The sequence below is a fragment of the Pipistrellus hanaki genome, assembly GCF_964339955.1.
Source record: "Pipistrellus hanaki genome assembly, chromosome: 9".
NCBI lineage: Eukaryota > Metazoa > Chordata > Mammalia > Chiroptera > Vespertilionidae > Pipistrellus > Pipistrellus hanaki.
Window position 1 is genome coordinate 16,432,118 of NC_140511.1, and position 14,857 is coordinate 16,446,974.

General features: G+C 38.1%; 1 protein-coding gene across 6 annotated transcripts in view; it reads left to right on the forward strand.

Moving 5' to 3' along the window:
- Positions 1 to 14,857, forward strand: part of GRIA4 (glutamate ionotropic receptor AMPA type subunit 4) — a 391,466-nt gene that overhangs the window by 273,834 nt on the left and 102,775 nt on the right. For all 6 annotated transcript variants that reach the window (XM_084895140.1, XM_084895142.1, XM_084895139.1 and 3 more), the window contains exon 5: positions 2,521 to 2,705. In XM_084895140.1, the coding sequence (XP_084751266.1) occupies positions 2,521 to 2,705 (185 nt within the window). The remainder of the gene's footprint in view (positions 1 to 2,520; positions 2,706 to 14,857) is intronic.

Consider the following 14,857-nt stretch of genomic DNA (forward strand, 5'->3'; position numbering starts at 1 on the left):
AATGAGGCACGGGCATGTACATTAAGATAGGACTTTGATCATCATGTTACCTGTGCGTCAAATAGGAAACTAGGGGAAGAGCACTGGGTTTGGGGCGGGGAGGTGGGGGTAATCTGGGTAAGATTTGAAAAAATAATTACAGGCATACATTACAAAAGGAAAGACTAAATGGAGCAATAGATAGTAATTAACATGTCCTCTTTGGGGAATTTTTTTTTCATTTAGATAAAAATGAATCCTGACTGCCACAATATTTCATTTGGCAGGATATCAGGTAATTTATGTTTCAAATATGATCTCACCATCAGTTCCATCTGTTGATATTCACTGAACATTCGTGAACACATACCTAAAAATCAAAAGCTTTGAATCTGAGACACACATACCAATGAAAACTGACAAGTGTGCTCTTATCTTGCATATGCTGTATACTCATTTTAAGTCCTCACTTTTCATCCAGCTCTCCATTCCAACTCCAGGGGCCAGAGCAAGGAGAGACAACAGGCCGCTGCCATAGAATGAGCTCCAATAAGTGTTAAACCTTTTTTGCTCATCTTCCGAGGATATATTTAGAGAGAGTGGAAGGGAGGGTGGAGGAGAGAGAGGGAAGAAACATCAATGTGAAAGAGACACATAGATTGGTTGCTTCCTGCACACTAGCTTGGGTGTGGAACCCAAAACTCTGGAAGGTGCCCTTGACCAGGAATTGAACCCAGAACCCTTCAATGCAGGGGCCAAGGCTCTAACCACTGAGCTACCAACCAGGGCATCTCAAAGCGGACTAGCATATTTTTTATGCTAAACCACAGCAGGGGAACTAACTCACTAAGAGGCTCTGATCCTAACCAACCCTTGTGTAAGGGCTATTCATAGATCCTAAGTATCCTTTCCCTTTCTCTCACATTTCATTTTATAACTGAAAGCTGTAAAAAGTGCAAGGTCAAGACAATGTTGGCATGAAGAAGTGCTCTAAGTGCTGGATTCATAAGTTTGCCGCTTTGTCCTTGACCCAGACACTAAAACCGTGACTTCCCTTCCCCATGCAGAAAATCCGGGCCAAGTACAGGGCAGAGACTATCCAGTCCTTCCTGGAAGCCTGTCTCCTGCTAATGAGTACCCCTCCTTCCTCAGCAATATTGGAGGTACCTCTCAACCTTCAAGACCCAACTCAAGTTGCTTCTATTCCATGGCATTTTTCCTTGTCCCATCCAGACAGATTTAACCAAGCTTTTCCTCGGGCCAAACTTTTATCTTGAGGGCAGTTATCATTATGGTTTTTAAACTAACTTACAGGTGTGAATTGGAATGCCTAGCTCCTCCACCAGACTATAAATGTGAGTACACAGTGACGTCTCTCACGCCATGGGTCGTTCAACTCATCCCCGTTCAACATTATCCCCACGCTACAAGAAGTGTTAAACAATGCTTTCCCATGTAAAATAATGGGTCCTCACTAAACATTGTTGCATCGTCATAACCAAAAACATAGGTTCGGCTGCCTGCCACAAGGAAAGCCAAACTCATCCAACAGGTGCTGGTGCAAAAAGAAAGCGGTTTCTTCAAGGTAGCCACCTGGAGAGCAGCGGACTTGCACCTCAAAGATCATCCCTCCTTCCTGTTCAAGCCCACTGTTCTTACAGAGATAGAGAGGGGAGGGCTTTTTTAAAATTATTTTTTATTGATTTTTTACAGAGAGGAAGGGAGAGAGATAGAGAGCTAGAAACGTCGATGACAGAGAAACATCGACCAGCTGCCTCCTGCACATCCCCCACCAGGGATGTGCCCGCAACCAATGTACATGCCCTTGACCGGAATCGAACCCGGGACCTTTCAGTCCACAGACCGACGTTCTACCGCTGAGCCAAACCGGTTTCAGCAAGGGCTTTTTATCAACCCAATTATCTTGCTAACTTTCCTGCACTGAGGCCCTGTCCATTCATCTTTCTAGCTTTTTGCACACTTGGTGTAAGAACCCACCCCTGTGGCCATTGGGCCAATGGGGCAGACTCCCAGGCGCTCCCTCTTACTGTCGATGGTAACATTGTTCCTTTCACGTCTTCTCTTGTGTAGTTGAACTAAAAACATGCCATTGCTATCTTGCTCAAAGGGAGAGTCAAAACACAAGTTCATAATTAATTCTATCTATTGTGTAAAATTACCATAAAATATCTACGAAATTATTATTGATTACAAGTGGTACTGTATTTGGTTTTTGGTTTATCTCATTAAAAATGTGTCTAGAGCAATGTCATATTCTTCAGTAGAGAAAATTTGAGAGCTTACTCAAAGAAGGATGTTGCCTTTTTTCTATTTTATTCAAGAAATATTTTAAAGGATCTTGTTGTCCCGAATCAAAAAAAAAAAAATGACTTGAAAATAACCACTCGTGTTTTTAAATTTATACGCATCCACTGTATATTTTGAAACATAAAACTGTAGGTACGGAACCAGTGCTTGTGCACATAATTAAAGGGAAGTAAAGGATGCTCTTAGTAACCACCTGGATTTTTTCCCCACTAGGATATTCAATACTTCAAGCTATTATGGAAAAAGCGGGACAAAATGGTTGGCACGTCAGCGCTATATGTGTGGAAAATTTTAGTGATGTCAGCTATAGACAACTTCTAGAAGAACTGGATAGAAGACAAGAGAAGAAATTTGTCATCGACTGTGAGATAGAGAGGCTTCAGAACATATTAGAACAGGTAAGTCCTGGATTTTATGCTATTATTAACCTAGTTCTTGTACTAAAAACGCTGATCTTTGGTTTACTTGTCCCCATCAATATCTTCTCTCAACCATTTAGTTTGAAGTGTGGAGTCAGAAAGTTTTCATTCTATGGTTTATCTCCCAGATTAAATAATAATCTGCTATTGCAAAGGCCATTTTGGTTTAGGTTTCAAAGCAGGAAGGAGGACTATTAGACATTTTTAAGCTGTACAACAGAAAGAGCCTTTTGTGAACCATCAAGATTTCTTGACCTCCTATTTTCATAAACATTAATTTTTTTCTTTTATATCTGTATATTTTTTAAAAAATTATTTTTATTTTTTAATATATTTTATTGATTTCTTACATAGAGGAAGGGAGAGGGATAGAGAGTTAGAAACATTGATCAGCTGCTTCCTGCACACCTCCTACTGGGGATGTGCCTGCAACCAAGGTACATGCCCTTGACCAGGATGGAACCTGGGATCTTTCAGTCCAGAGGCCCACGCTCTATTCACTGAACCAAACTGGTTAGGGCAAAAAATTTATCTTTATTGTTGAAAGTAATACAGATGTCCCTCCCCTTCCCACCCCATTAACCACTCCAACTTGCACCTTCCCCCCACCTAGGCATTCACCACACTATGGGTTATATGGGTTATGCAGACCTGCATATACATTTTTGGTTAATTTCTCCTCACCCACCCACCTAATTTTGAAGATTAATGCCGTTCCATCTAAAATATTTGAATATTTGAAAATTGTAATATTTGTGACTGTGTGCTTTTTCTAACTTTTAGAGGAATCATTGCATGAGAAATAACAACATGAAGTAGAAAAGCAATGAAACAAAGCAAAATTAAGTGGCATACGGTGCACAGCATAATTTCTTCTAGATGTGTTAAGTAAACACATCACCACCACAAGAAAGGTGGTTTTCAACTCCCCACATGAAGGAAGAATCCTGGAACAAAGCTTTCAATAAATGTTTGTTTGATTTGAAGGAAACTATAAAATAGGGCTTTGTCGTTGTGTTAAATGATAGGAAAATATTGCCAATAATGGGTAACACGTGCATTCCCCCTAACCTGCATATCATGAAAAGCTCTGAAAGACCTTATTTGGCCAAAATGACAGTGTATGAATGCCATCTAGTGGTCTCAGAAATGTTTGCCTATATTCATCTACAATAATTGAGTTGGCTAGTCTAGAAAGTATTGCAGCATGATTTTTTCTTTTTTTGGTTAGTTTGCTATATATACTTTATCTACATCATTATATGATTTTATTTGTGGTAGTAAATTTACCAAGTAAATGGTTTATTTCTAATAATAACTTAAACATGCAAATATTCAAAACCAACATGTGTTTCAGAAATTCCTCATTATAAGAGGGCATTAAACCAGTTGCCTTAAATTTCCTTCCTCAACTATATTAGAGTTTTTAAAAGTTAAACATTTTTTTTAATTTTTAAATATATTTTATTGATTTTACACAGAGAGGAATTGAGAGGGACAGAGAGTTAGAAACGTCGATGAGAGAGAGAAACATCAACCAGCTGCCTCTTGCACACCCCCACTAGGGATGTGCCCGCAACCAAGGTACATGCCCTTGACCAGAATTGAACCCGGGACCCTTCAGTCAGCAGGCCGACGCTCTATCCACTGAGCCAAACTGGTCCCGGCTAACAGTTAAACATTTTTTAAATGTGGTATTTCTTTTAAAGGTCTAGTAAAGCCAGAGCATACTGTAGAGGAAATGACAGCGTATTCACCTTCTGTCATTCTTTATATAAGGAAAAACAAAACAAAACACTTGATTGAAGAAATATGTTTATGTTCTATTGGGAAATAATTCATCACAAACCTGTCCATTATCCAGGTTTATTCGTAAAAGAGCCCAAAATTATTAAAATTGTCATTATTCAGGGTATATGAAATTGTAATGGCTTTTTCATGGAAACCAAGGAAAAGCATTATTTCATACTTCAACTCAAAGTTCCATTCTTCCTCTCTCCCACTCTCATTTGGGTTGAGGGTTTGGGTTGTTTGACCTGAACAACTGAGGCTTTGTAAAGGACTCCTCATGCGTCCCGGAGAGCAGTCCCTTCTAAGACCCGCTGGTTGCCAAGTTCCTGCTGGAGCCTGAGCAAGGCTCAGAGAGACCCTCCACAGCACCTGTGCGTCAGAGGCTGTGTCTGGAGAAGGCAGCTGAGTGGCTGAGGCATACTGACCCATTTCAGAGACGTAGCTGGTTTCTCAGGAGAAAACGGGCTCAACCGGGTGATTTGGATTAACTCTTTGAATAAGTCTTAAGTAAGCTCATGCTAAGGGAACTGGACATCTTAATTTTTCTTGTCATTTCAAAGAATTTCTTTTTTCTTTTTCTCAACCGTATTGAGATATAAATTATGTATGACATGGTGTCAGTTTAAGATGTACAATATGATAATAGGATTAGTTAAAAGTCCATTACTTCCCATAATTATCATTTCTTTGGGTGGCTGAGGACATTTACAATCCATTTTCTTAACAACGTTCAAGGCTATCATACAGTGTTGTTAATAAGAATCATCATACTGTACATTACAACCCCAGAACTTAGAAACCTTGGATGTCTACCTTTTCAATTTCTATTTTTCTCACTGAAAGATAAAAGGTTTCTGTTCTATCATGACAGCATAGTGATAATGAGGCTAGTAATAGACCTTTGTCCCTTTAAAATGCCTCTCAGGTATAACTCTCATCAATTATAGCAAAGACTAGGATATTGTAAGAATATAATGTATTCTTAATTGTTCTATAAAATTTCTCTGTAAGAAAAGCTTATTTCTGATCTTAAAAATGATTTTACCATATATATATATATATATATATATATATATATATATATATGGTAAAATATATATATATATATTAGAGGCCCTGAAAGTGATTTTTACTATACAGACACACACACACACACACACACTAGAGGTCCAGTGCACAATTTGTGTGCCAGGCGGCAGGGGGGGGGGGGGGGGGTGTCCTTCAGCCCAGCCTGCTATTCAGGACCATATGGGATTGGGCCTAAACTGGTAGTCGGACATCCTTCTTGCAATCCAAGACCGCTGGCTCCTACAATAATTGCTCACCTGCCTGCCTGTCTGATTGCCCCTAACCATTCTCCCCTGCCAACCTTATCACCCCTAACTGCTCTCCCTTACTGGCCTGATCACCCTAACCGTCTCTGCCTTGGCCCCTGCCACCATGGCTTTGTTCGGAAGGACAGCCAGAAGGATGTCTGGAAGACACCCAGTCTAATTAGTACATTACCCCTTTATTAGTATAGATATTTATTCACGGTACTGCTAAGCAAAATAACTTTTAATGTTCCTACTTGTACCTTTTTTTTTTTTTTTTTTCCTACTTGTACCTTTAACTCATCTAAACACAAGAGCTAATCCAGATATTGGCAGGAATTTGTACCTGCATTTCCATAGCGCTGTGGTTCAACATCGTGAATAGATGGAGATAACATAGAAAACAACTTTAGAGAATAAATCAAAGCATTTGTAAATGCTGTGTAATATTGATCAGAAAAATATTTTAAAAGAAGTAGCCCTCTCTCAGGAGATGGTGAAACTAATACTATGAAAATAAGAAGAGGTGTCAGTAAGTTTCTAGAAAGGTGGGCACCCTTCATGTTACAGGAGCATACTGTTAATAATTACTTTTTGGACAATTCAATTTGTATCAACTTTTAAAATCATAATGTATTATAAATAGCTCACCCAATTTTCTCTCAAAAATATGTTAATGGACAACTGTAGTGAGACTTCATCTTCTATATGTTTTCCAAATCATTCTTATGCCATAAACTAATGCATTCTTATAAATGTACTAGAGGCCCATCGCACCAAAATTCATGCCCTACGGTGGGGGGTCCCTCAGCCTGGCCTGCACCCTCTTGTGGGGAGTGGGCCTAAGCTGCAGTCTGGCCTCCTTTTGATGGAGGCAACTGGGCAGGCTGATCAGGGGATGGCACCAGCCTGTGAGTGTCTGGCCCCACCCCCTGATTGCCCCTCTGCCACTGCTGGTCGCCACCACCCCCACATCATCATCCCCTCCCTCTGCCTGCTGGCATGTGTATTGGCTGGCCTGATGCTGCCTGCTCACCAGTCCCACCCTCTGCTGACTGGTTGTTCTGCTGTTTGGTCGATTTGCATATTATGCTTATATTATATAGGATTACTTTTTAAAATAGCAGTTAACCATATTCTCATTCAAACATTTCAAAACAATTATTTGAAATTATAGCTTAAAGTATATATTTTTTTTACCTTAAATTGTACCATAGGAAAAAAATGGAAAATTATGTAAATATCCCTCAACTGGGTTATTTAAAACAATAGAAACATAAGAAAACTATGACATTATATTTTTGTCATTTTGTTTGCATAGTCTTCAATAAAACAAATTTTATTTTTGGCTCTTGAAATTTAACGGGCAATTTGGTCCACTCATCTACAGAAAAAGAACATTGAAAAGAAACTTATATATAACTAAAAGTGTCTTTAATATTTTTTGAATTTTTTTATCAATTATTGATAGAAAGAATCTCAAATTGGACTTAATATAATCAGTTGGACAATGGCATTATTCATTTCACCCCATTTTCCTGCTCTAACAATATGTCAATTACTTTATAGAATAGCTCATAATAGCTAAATTTAACTGGAAGCAAATGAATTGTTTTCATATCAAAATAAATGGCTTATAGCTGGAGCCTTTCAAACATTATTTATTTTTACGGAAATCTATTAATTTTTCATCTTGAACCTGATTACTTGAAAAGAGTCCCTGGGTACACAAACACCTTATCAATTGAACACTGAAGAAGCAGATTTTGACTCACAAGTTTAACCCAATAGCAAAACAGCAACGAAAACTTGATCCTTATCCTTCTAGCATCTGACATCAAAAATTATTTAAACAAAATAGCACTTAAAGTTAACGGTTGCTCACAAATTTACTCCATCGTGAGAAAAACTTATGGCCCTACAACTAGATTTCTATGTTCCTGTTTGTCAAGGAAATGTTTCTCTCGTGAACATTCAGCTCATTCTCTGAAACAGCTATTTTCACAATGGGTAATGGGATGGCTTGTACTCTTCTAATTCATTCTTTGATCAATTCACTTGTAGCCTGAAAATTATAATTTTTCAAAAAAAAAAGATAAGTGTTTTCACTTTTTGAGAGATGAATAAGAAATCTTTAATTGTTTATTTTTAAAGTAAGTGAATCAGTTAGCACACAATTCTTCTTTCTTTTTTTATAATACACTTTTATGTTTTTATTGATTTTAGAGAGATAGGAAGGAAGGGGGAGGGAGAGAAATATCTAGGTGAGAGAGAAGCATCCATCAGCTGCCTCCTGCACACCCTTAGTGGGAATGAAGCCCACAACCTGGGCATGTGCCTGACCAGAAATCAAACTCACAAGCTGTCGGTCCATGGGACAACGCTCAACCCACTGAGCCACCCACCCATGGCTCCTCCTTTCTTACTTTAAATAAGGAGCACTGGACTGAGGTGATCTTGCAGAGTCTTGCTCGCTCTACAAGTTAATAATGTTATTTGCAATGAAGACTTCCTAATGATTGTGTGTGATCCTGAAGCAATATATAATTTTGCCCATGGGGTATTGTGGTAAAGAGGAGCAAAAATAAAACCTCAGACAAGTGACATTGTATGTATATTCATTCATTCTACAAATACTAACGGGGTTCTCACTTTGTGTCAGGCACTGTGCTCTGCTAAAGATAAAATGAGCAAAATGGATACATTTTCTGTTCTACTTAGGTGAGGCTGTGAAGATTGGAGGTAGCAGGAATAAGGACTTATATTGCATTCCTTCAGTGTTCTGCCTTTGCTGTTGAAATTTTATCTCCATCAAAGCAGGGTCTACGTTTACCATTTACCAATATGTTCCCAGGGATCTGAAAGGGGATCTAAAATAATTGTGGACTAAATGGAAGTCTGAATAAGCTTCCCATGAAGATGCAGGAAGGAATTACAACTCCTTTATATGTTTAAGGGAAGAGCACCAAGCCCTGACCAGTTTGACTCAGTGGATAGAGTGTCAGCCTATGGATTCAAGGGTCTCGGGTTCGATTCTGGTCAAGGGCATGTACCTTGGTTGCAGGCACATCCCCAGGAGGGCGTGTGCAGGAGGCAGCTGATCAGTGTTTCTAACTCTCTATCAATCTCCCTTCCTCTCTGTAAAAAAATCCGTAAAATCTATTTAAAATCTATAGAGAGCAGCACTTGATGTTTTAGGGGGTAAGCCCTGTATCATCTGTGAAGCTTGCTTATCCAGGATCTCACCCTCCAAAGATTCAGGAGGAAATTCAGGTTTCTAGAGTTTGTTGTACAGGCTGAAAAAAGCACAAGAGTTTTATTTCCATATATTAAAGCCACAATGAGTGAGATACAAGGGGAACAAATTGGGCACTCAAATAAATTGCTACGGCAAGGAAATCACATGAGCCATTCCCCGCACTGCAGTGCTGGCAGTGCTCGCTGCTATTGCATCACCATAAAGCAACTCCTGCACAGGAGCTTGGCTAGGGCAGGAGCTGCAACTCAGTGAGGAGAAACTTAAAAGACATGAGGTTGTGTTTAAAAGGGGGGATTTTACTTCTTTCGTCTTACTTTTTTAGTTGAACTGATTTAAATGTGCAAATCCCATTAGGCACTGCGTTTGTTGTTTTCACAGAAAGCAAACACCTTTACAGGCCGTGGTCAGGCTGGTGCAAATAGAATTAGTGGGCTTTATAAAGGCTTCTCTGATTGTCTCTTAGCAACTATTACCATGGTTACAGCTATTCCTTGTTTTCTTATAGAGTAAAAATGCTAAAATAAGAGGAAAAGTGAAGAAAGCAAAATATAAATCTTTAAGAAGAAAAATATGATTGTTGAACGCAAACACATTTACCTTAGAATTGTGAATTATAGGATTTGTGTTCAACTAAATTTGTTTTAATTGATGCTATGAGAACACTTATTAGAATAATTGCCGTTTTGTTATTGACTCGAATATTCAAAAGCTCAGCTTCTTTTAAAAAATAAAGGAAAATCTGCTTGATAATTATATATATATTTAGAAAATTAGATTAGTTTTTCTAGCCTTAAATAAAAATCAGCTGCACAGACTTATCTACTATGGTTTAGGGATAGGCAAGTAATAGTCCTCATTAAATGGAAATAAAGAGGATAACTTCATAATTTATTTCATTAGAATTTTGCAGCTGCTTTTTAAGTTTTTAAAAGACAGCGAGATTAATAAAACGGAAGCAGAACATCCAACAATGCCTTTAAGGATACTTTTCTGAGTCTTGTAGGCACTATAAATATAACTACTCTTTACAAATTCTAGGGAATTTACAGTGAACAGTTTAGTAATTGAGTGTACTACCTATTAGTAAATGAAGTGACGCATCTTTTTAGAAAGATAATGGAACAAATTCATCCCTAATCCTCTCCTTGAAATTAACCACATAAATGTACAGGACTTCCCTGCCAATTGTCTAGATTTTCTCTGAGCTCATATAAAACTGTTGCCAAATTTAAGATCAGATTGAAGGAAATTAAAGTGGTGTCATTTTTACAAAAAAAAAAATGTGTGGGGGCGATAAGTTTTACATAATTTGTATGTAGGAAGTTTACTTTCTATTTGAAGGATCATATTTAACACATGATTGTTTTAGCTTCCAAAGTCCAGGTTGAAATCGTCTCTGTACTTGTCATTTGCCCTGAGTCCTTCCTTTAAGACCACAGAGCATATACTGGAAATATATATTAGAGCATATATATATATATATATATATATATATACACACACATATATATATGAATTTTATTTTTAGAATTAGTTCTGTGTTTATTTTTGCTGATTGTTGTAATAGAAACTTTAAAGTCAAATATTGTAGTACAGTGGTCGGCAAACTACAGCTCTCGAGCCACATGCGGCTCTTTGGCCCCTTGAGTGTAGTAGCTCTTCCACAAAATACCATGTACCCTAATTAAGTTAATAACAATTACCTACCTATATAGATTAGGTTTTAAAAATGTGGCTCTCAAAATAAATTTTAATCATTGTACTGTTGATATTTGGCTCTGTTGGCCAATGAGTTTGCCGACCACTGTTCTAGTATAATAGAATGATATAACAATGCAAAAATTTTGCAGGTAACACAAGAGAAACAAATTTTCTTGTCTCTGCACACCCTACCATTCATTTCCCTTTCTTACAATTACTCACAACACTTATCCATTTGCTCATTTATTCAGCAAGCATTTACTCACTATCTACTGATTTTCAAGCAACATATGTAAAGTTAAATTGACTTCAGTGTATCCTGTGAAGGAATTTCAGTGTAAGGAAAACAGAGGAACACAAACAAGTAATACAGCACCGTGTGGCAAGGGGCACTAAAGAGGAAAGCAAATTGTTGAGAGATGAGTCAGCGTTCCGGGAAGAAAAGCTGGGAGAGCACTCCAGGCGTGCTCAGAGAGGAGCGCTGGGAGGAGGCCTCCTGTGCAGGGCTGGAGCATCCGGCGCGGGGGAGGAGAAGGCGGATGGCAGGCAGGTTAGGAAGGGCTCATAGACTTTACCTGGGAGTTTTAAATTCATCATAATATGTACATGTCATTGGAGGTTTAAAATAGGATGGAATTTGTATTTTAAAAAGGTAATTCTGTTGACAACATAGACAGTGACTAAGTAGTGTACTAAATGAGCATATGTTCTTCATCTTATCGATACTTTGTGAGTATATATATATGTCATAGATAACAGTACATAACTCTCTGTGTTTGGTGACTATGCAACAAGTATTTATTCAGTGCTTATTATGAGCCAGACACTGCTGTAAGCTCAGTAAATTCCCTGCCTCATGGAGCTTCTATTTCAGTGAAGGAGCCACACAATAAAACAAATTATATATATATATATATATATATATATATATATATATATATATATATATATATATATGTTAGAGGCCCAGTGCACCAATTCATGCACCAATGAGCTCCCTAAGCCTGGCCTGGCCTGTGGGATCAGGTGAAAACTGGCTCTCTGGCATCCAGTCCCAGATTGCAACAGGGAGCAGGCCAGGCCAAGGGAGCCCAAAGGTGCACAGTCAGGACCGGGGAGAGATGCCAGAGGTTGGCCAGCCAGGATGGAAGTATAGGAGGGCTCCAGAACATGTCCAGCCTGTCTTGCTCAGTCCTGATCTGCTGGACCCCAGCAGCAAGCTAACCTACCAGTCAGAGAGTCTGCCCCCTGGTGGTCAGTGCACATCATAGTGAGCAAGCGGTTGAGCAGCTTTAGCATATTATTGGCATATTACCTTTAGATTGCTTGAACGGTTGACCAGTTGACCAGACACTTAGCATATTAGGCTTTTATTATATAGGACTAGAGGCCCAGTACATGAATTCGTGCACCAGTGAGGTCCCTCGGCCTGGCCTGTGGGATCAGGCCAAAACCAGCTTTCTGACATCCCCCGAGAGACCCTGGATTGTGAGAGGGTATAGGCCAGGACAAGACTCCCCACCGGTATATGATTGGGACCAGGAAGTGGCACAGAAGGTTGGCCAGCTGAGGAGGAACCACAGGATAATTCCAGTCCCTATCGGTGGGACCCCAGCAGCAAGCTAACATAGAGATCAGAGCACCTGTTCCCGGGGGTCAGTGCATGTCATAGCAACTGGTCAACCACTTGACTGTCCACTGGTGGACAGTGCACGTCATAGCAATTGGTTGACCAGTAGTTTGTCTGCCCCCTGGTGGTCAGTAAACATCATAGTGAGCTATTTAGTGGCCTTAGCATATCATTAGCATATTACACTTTGATTGACTGAATGGCTACCAGACACTTAGCATATTAGGCTTTTATTAATAGGATATCCAAGTAGTGATAACGAGATATTGCTTATTTAGTGCATTCATTAAATGGCTACTTTGCCAAACATCATATATACTTGGGCATTCATAGTCTCTATTATTTTTATTATGATTTTATGAGGTTTGATCTGACTGAGGTTTAAAAAACAACAACATGGGGGGCGGGGCGCAATGGTAAGATATGTGCACATATAATTCCTTAATAGAAAAATGAAGAAAAAAAATAAATTTATTTTTATAAAGTTAACAGTATTGTCACTCATTATGAATAATAGTCTTTAAATTTCTGCTTATGTGATAATATGGGCAAAAGACCTACCCAGTAAAGTTGCTATGCAAATATTATGTGATAATATGGGCAAAAGCCCTACCCAGTGATAGTATGTGATAATATGGGCAAATATGGGCAAAAGACCTATGTGATAATATGAGTAAAAGACCTACCCAGTGAAGTTGATAATATGGGCAAAAGACCTACCCAGTGATAATATGGGAAAAATATGGGCAAATATTTATGTGATAATATGGGCAAAAGACCTACCCTGTGAAGTTGCTATGCAAATGTTACATACCAACACCAAATAAGAGAATCCCATTTATTAGGGAGAGGTATATTTTTTTTCTTCCTTTTCTCTGTCAGTTATGACCTTTCATTTGTTTGTTTTTAAAAGTGATTTTGGAATTAATCATTTGAACAAATGTGAAGGGTTCACTCAGAAAAGCTTTTACTCCTTTATTGAGACAGGATATCTGCTTATATCTATTTCCTCTCTCTGAAGCCACTTCATAGGAAACTGGCCTCTCATACCAAATTGTCTGAAGCAGGACATAACACATACATTTAAATGCAAAGGAAACATACTTCTGCAATAAAAGAGAGTAACTCTGCATACAAATGTCTTACATATTTACTTAATCGCAATTTCATCTGTTGGATATAACTACAAACATGCAAATTTAAAAACTTATGAACTAAAAGTTACTAGCTGAACTTGCAAAACAGTGCAGTGCTACCACAAAAAGTGTGTACAGAATTCATCTTAAATACGCTTCAAATGGTTTGGGTTGTGTCTTTACTGTGGATAAAAATGATTGACACGGATGAGAAATAAGAACATGCCATTAAAATGAGTGATGCTTGAAATGTACATTAAGGCTAAGGAAAGATGTGAGTGAGGATAATACTATAGGAAGGATGGCCTTAAACAACCTTATAAAACTGTGGTGCAGAACTGCACACTATCTGGCTCTTGGGATGTCAATGTACTTCAGTATGTTAAAATCTCTAAAAATGTATATAGCAAAACCCCCCTTAAACCTTAGTTAACTAATGTTACTTGCAAAGGTGATCACAGGATGTTCTACAGTCACCTCTTAACAATTGATTTGCTTAAAAATATGCCCCCTCAAATTTTCTGGATAAGCCAAGGTATTTTTCAGTGATGACATACCCAATCAGGAACATCTCAAGAAATGAGATATTCTGATGGATATAAAGGTAACTAACTCTATGTCCTACAGTTTATGGAGTTCCCATTTCACAGAGAACATCATAAAATGTATTTAACACTGAACTATACTGTACATTGTTGAACTTTTAATTGATCACTTTGAGCATGTCACATAAATAAAATTATTTCTTTTATTGAGTCGGATTGGCATTAAATTTAGGATATGTACTTGAACTATCATTTTAAATATACACTTAGTAAATTACAAGCTGTACAAAACTGAATTCAAATCATTTAAGCCTTTATGCTAATTAGATTTGATATGTATTTATAAAGAATTTTCAAACCTAGATGTGGATGTGTTACATTTTACCTCCTAATTCTCCTTCACTGTGCCCCTGACCCATTCCAGTGCAAATTGGAGTTAGCAGTACCTTGCATATAAGCTGCTATTCAAATAAGCAATATGTTCAGACAAGAGATTATTTGAAGAGAAGGAACTGTGTCTTATGTCATTATGAGAAATCTAGTTATTTTCATAAACAAGTTAGGCATTATCAAATACTAATGTGATAAAGAGGTCACTCTCATGGATCTGTTGTATTCATATTGCTCTTATGAGAGATAGATTAATATTGGTCAGAAACATGTCTTTTTTATTGCTATGGCTTAAGGAAGACAACAGGCTACAATATAAAAACATAAAATAAAATTGTACTCAAAACACCTGGACTGGAGTCCCAC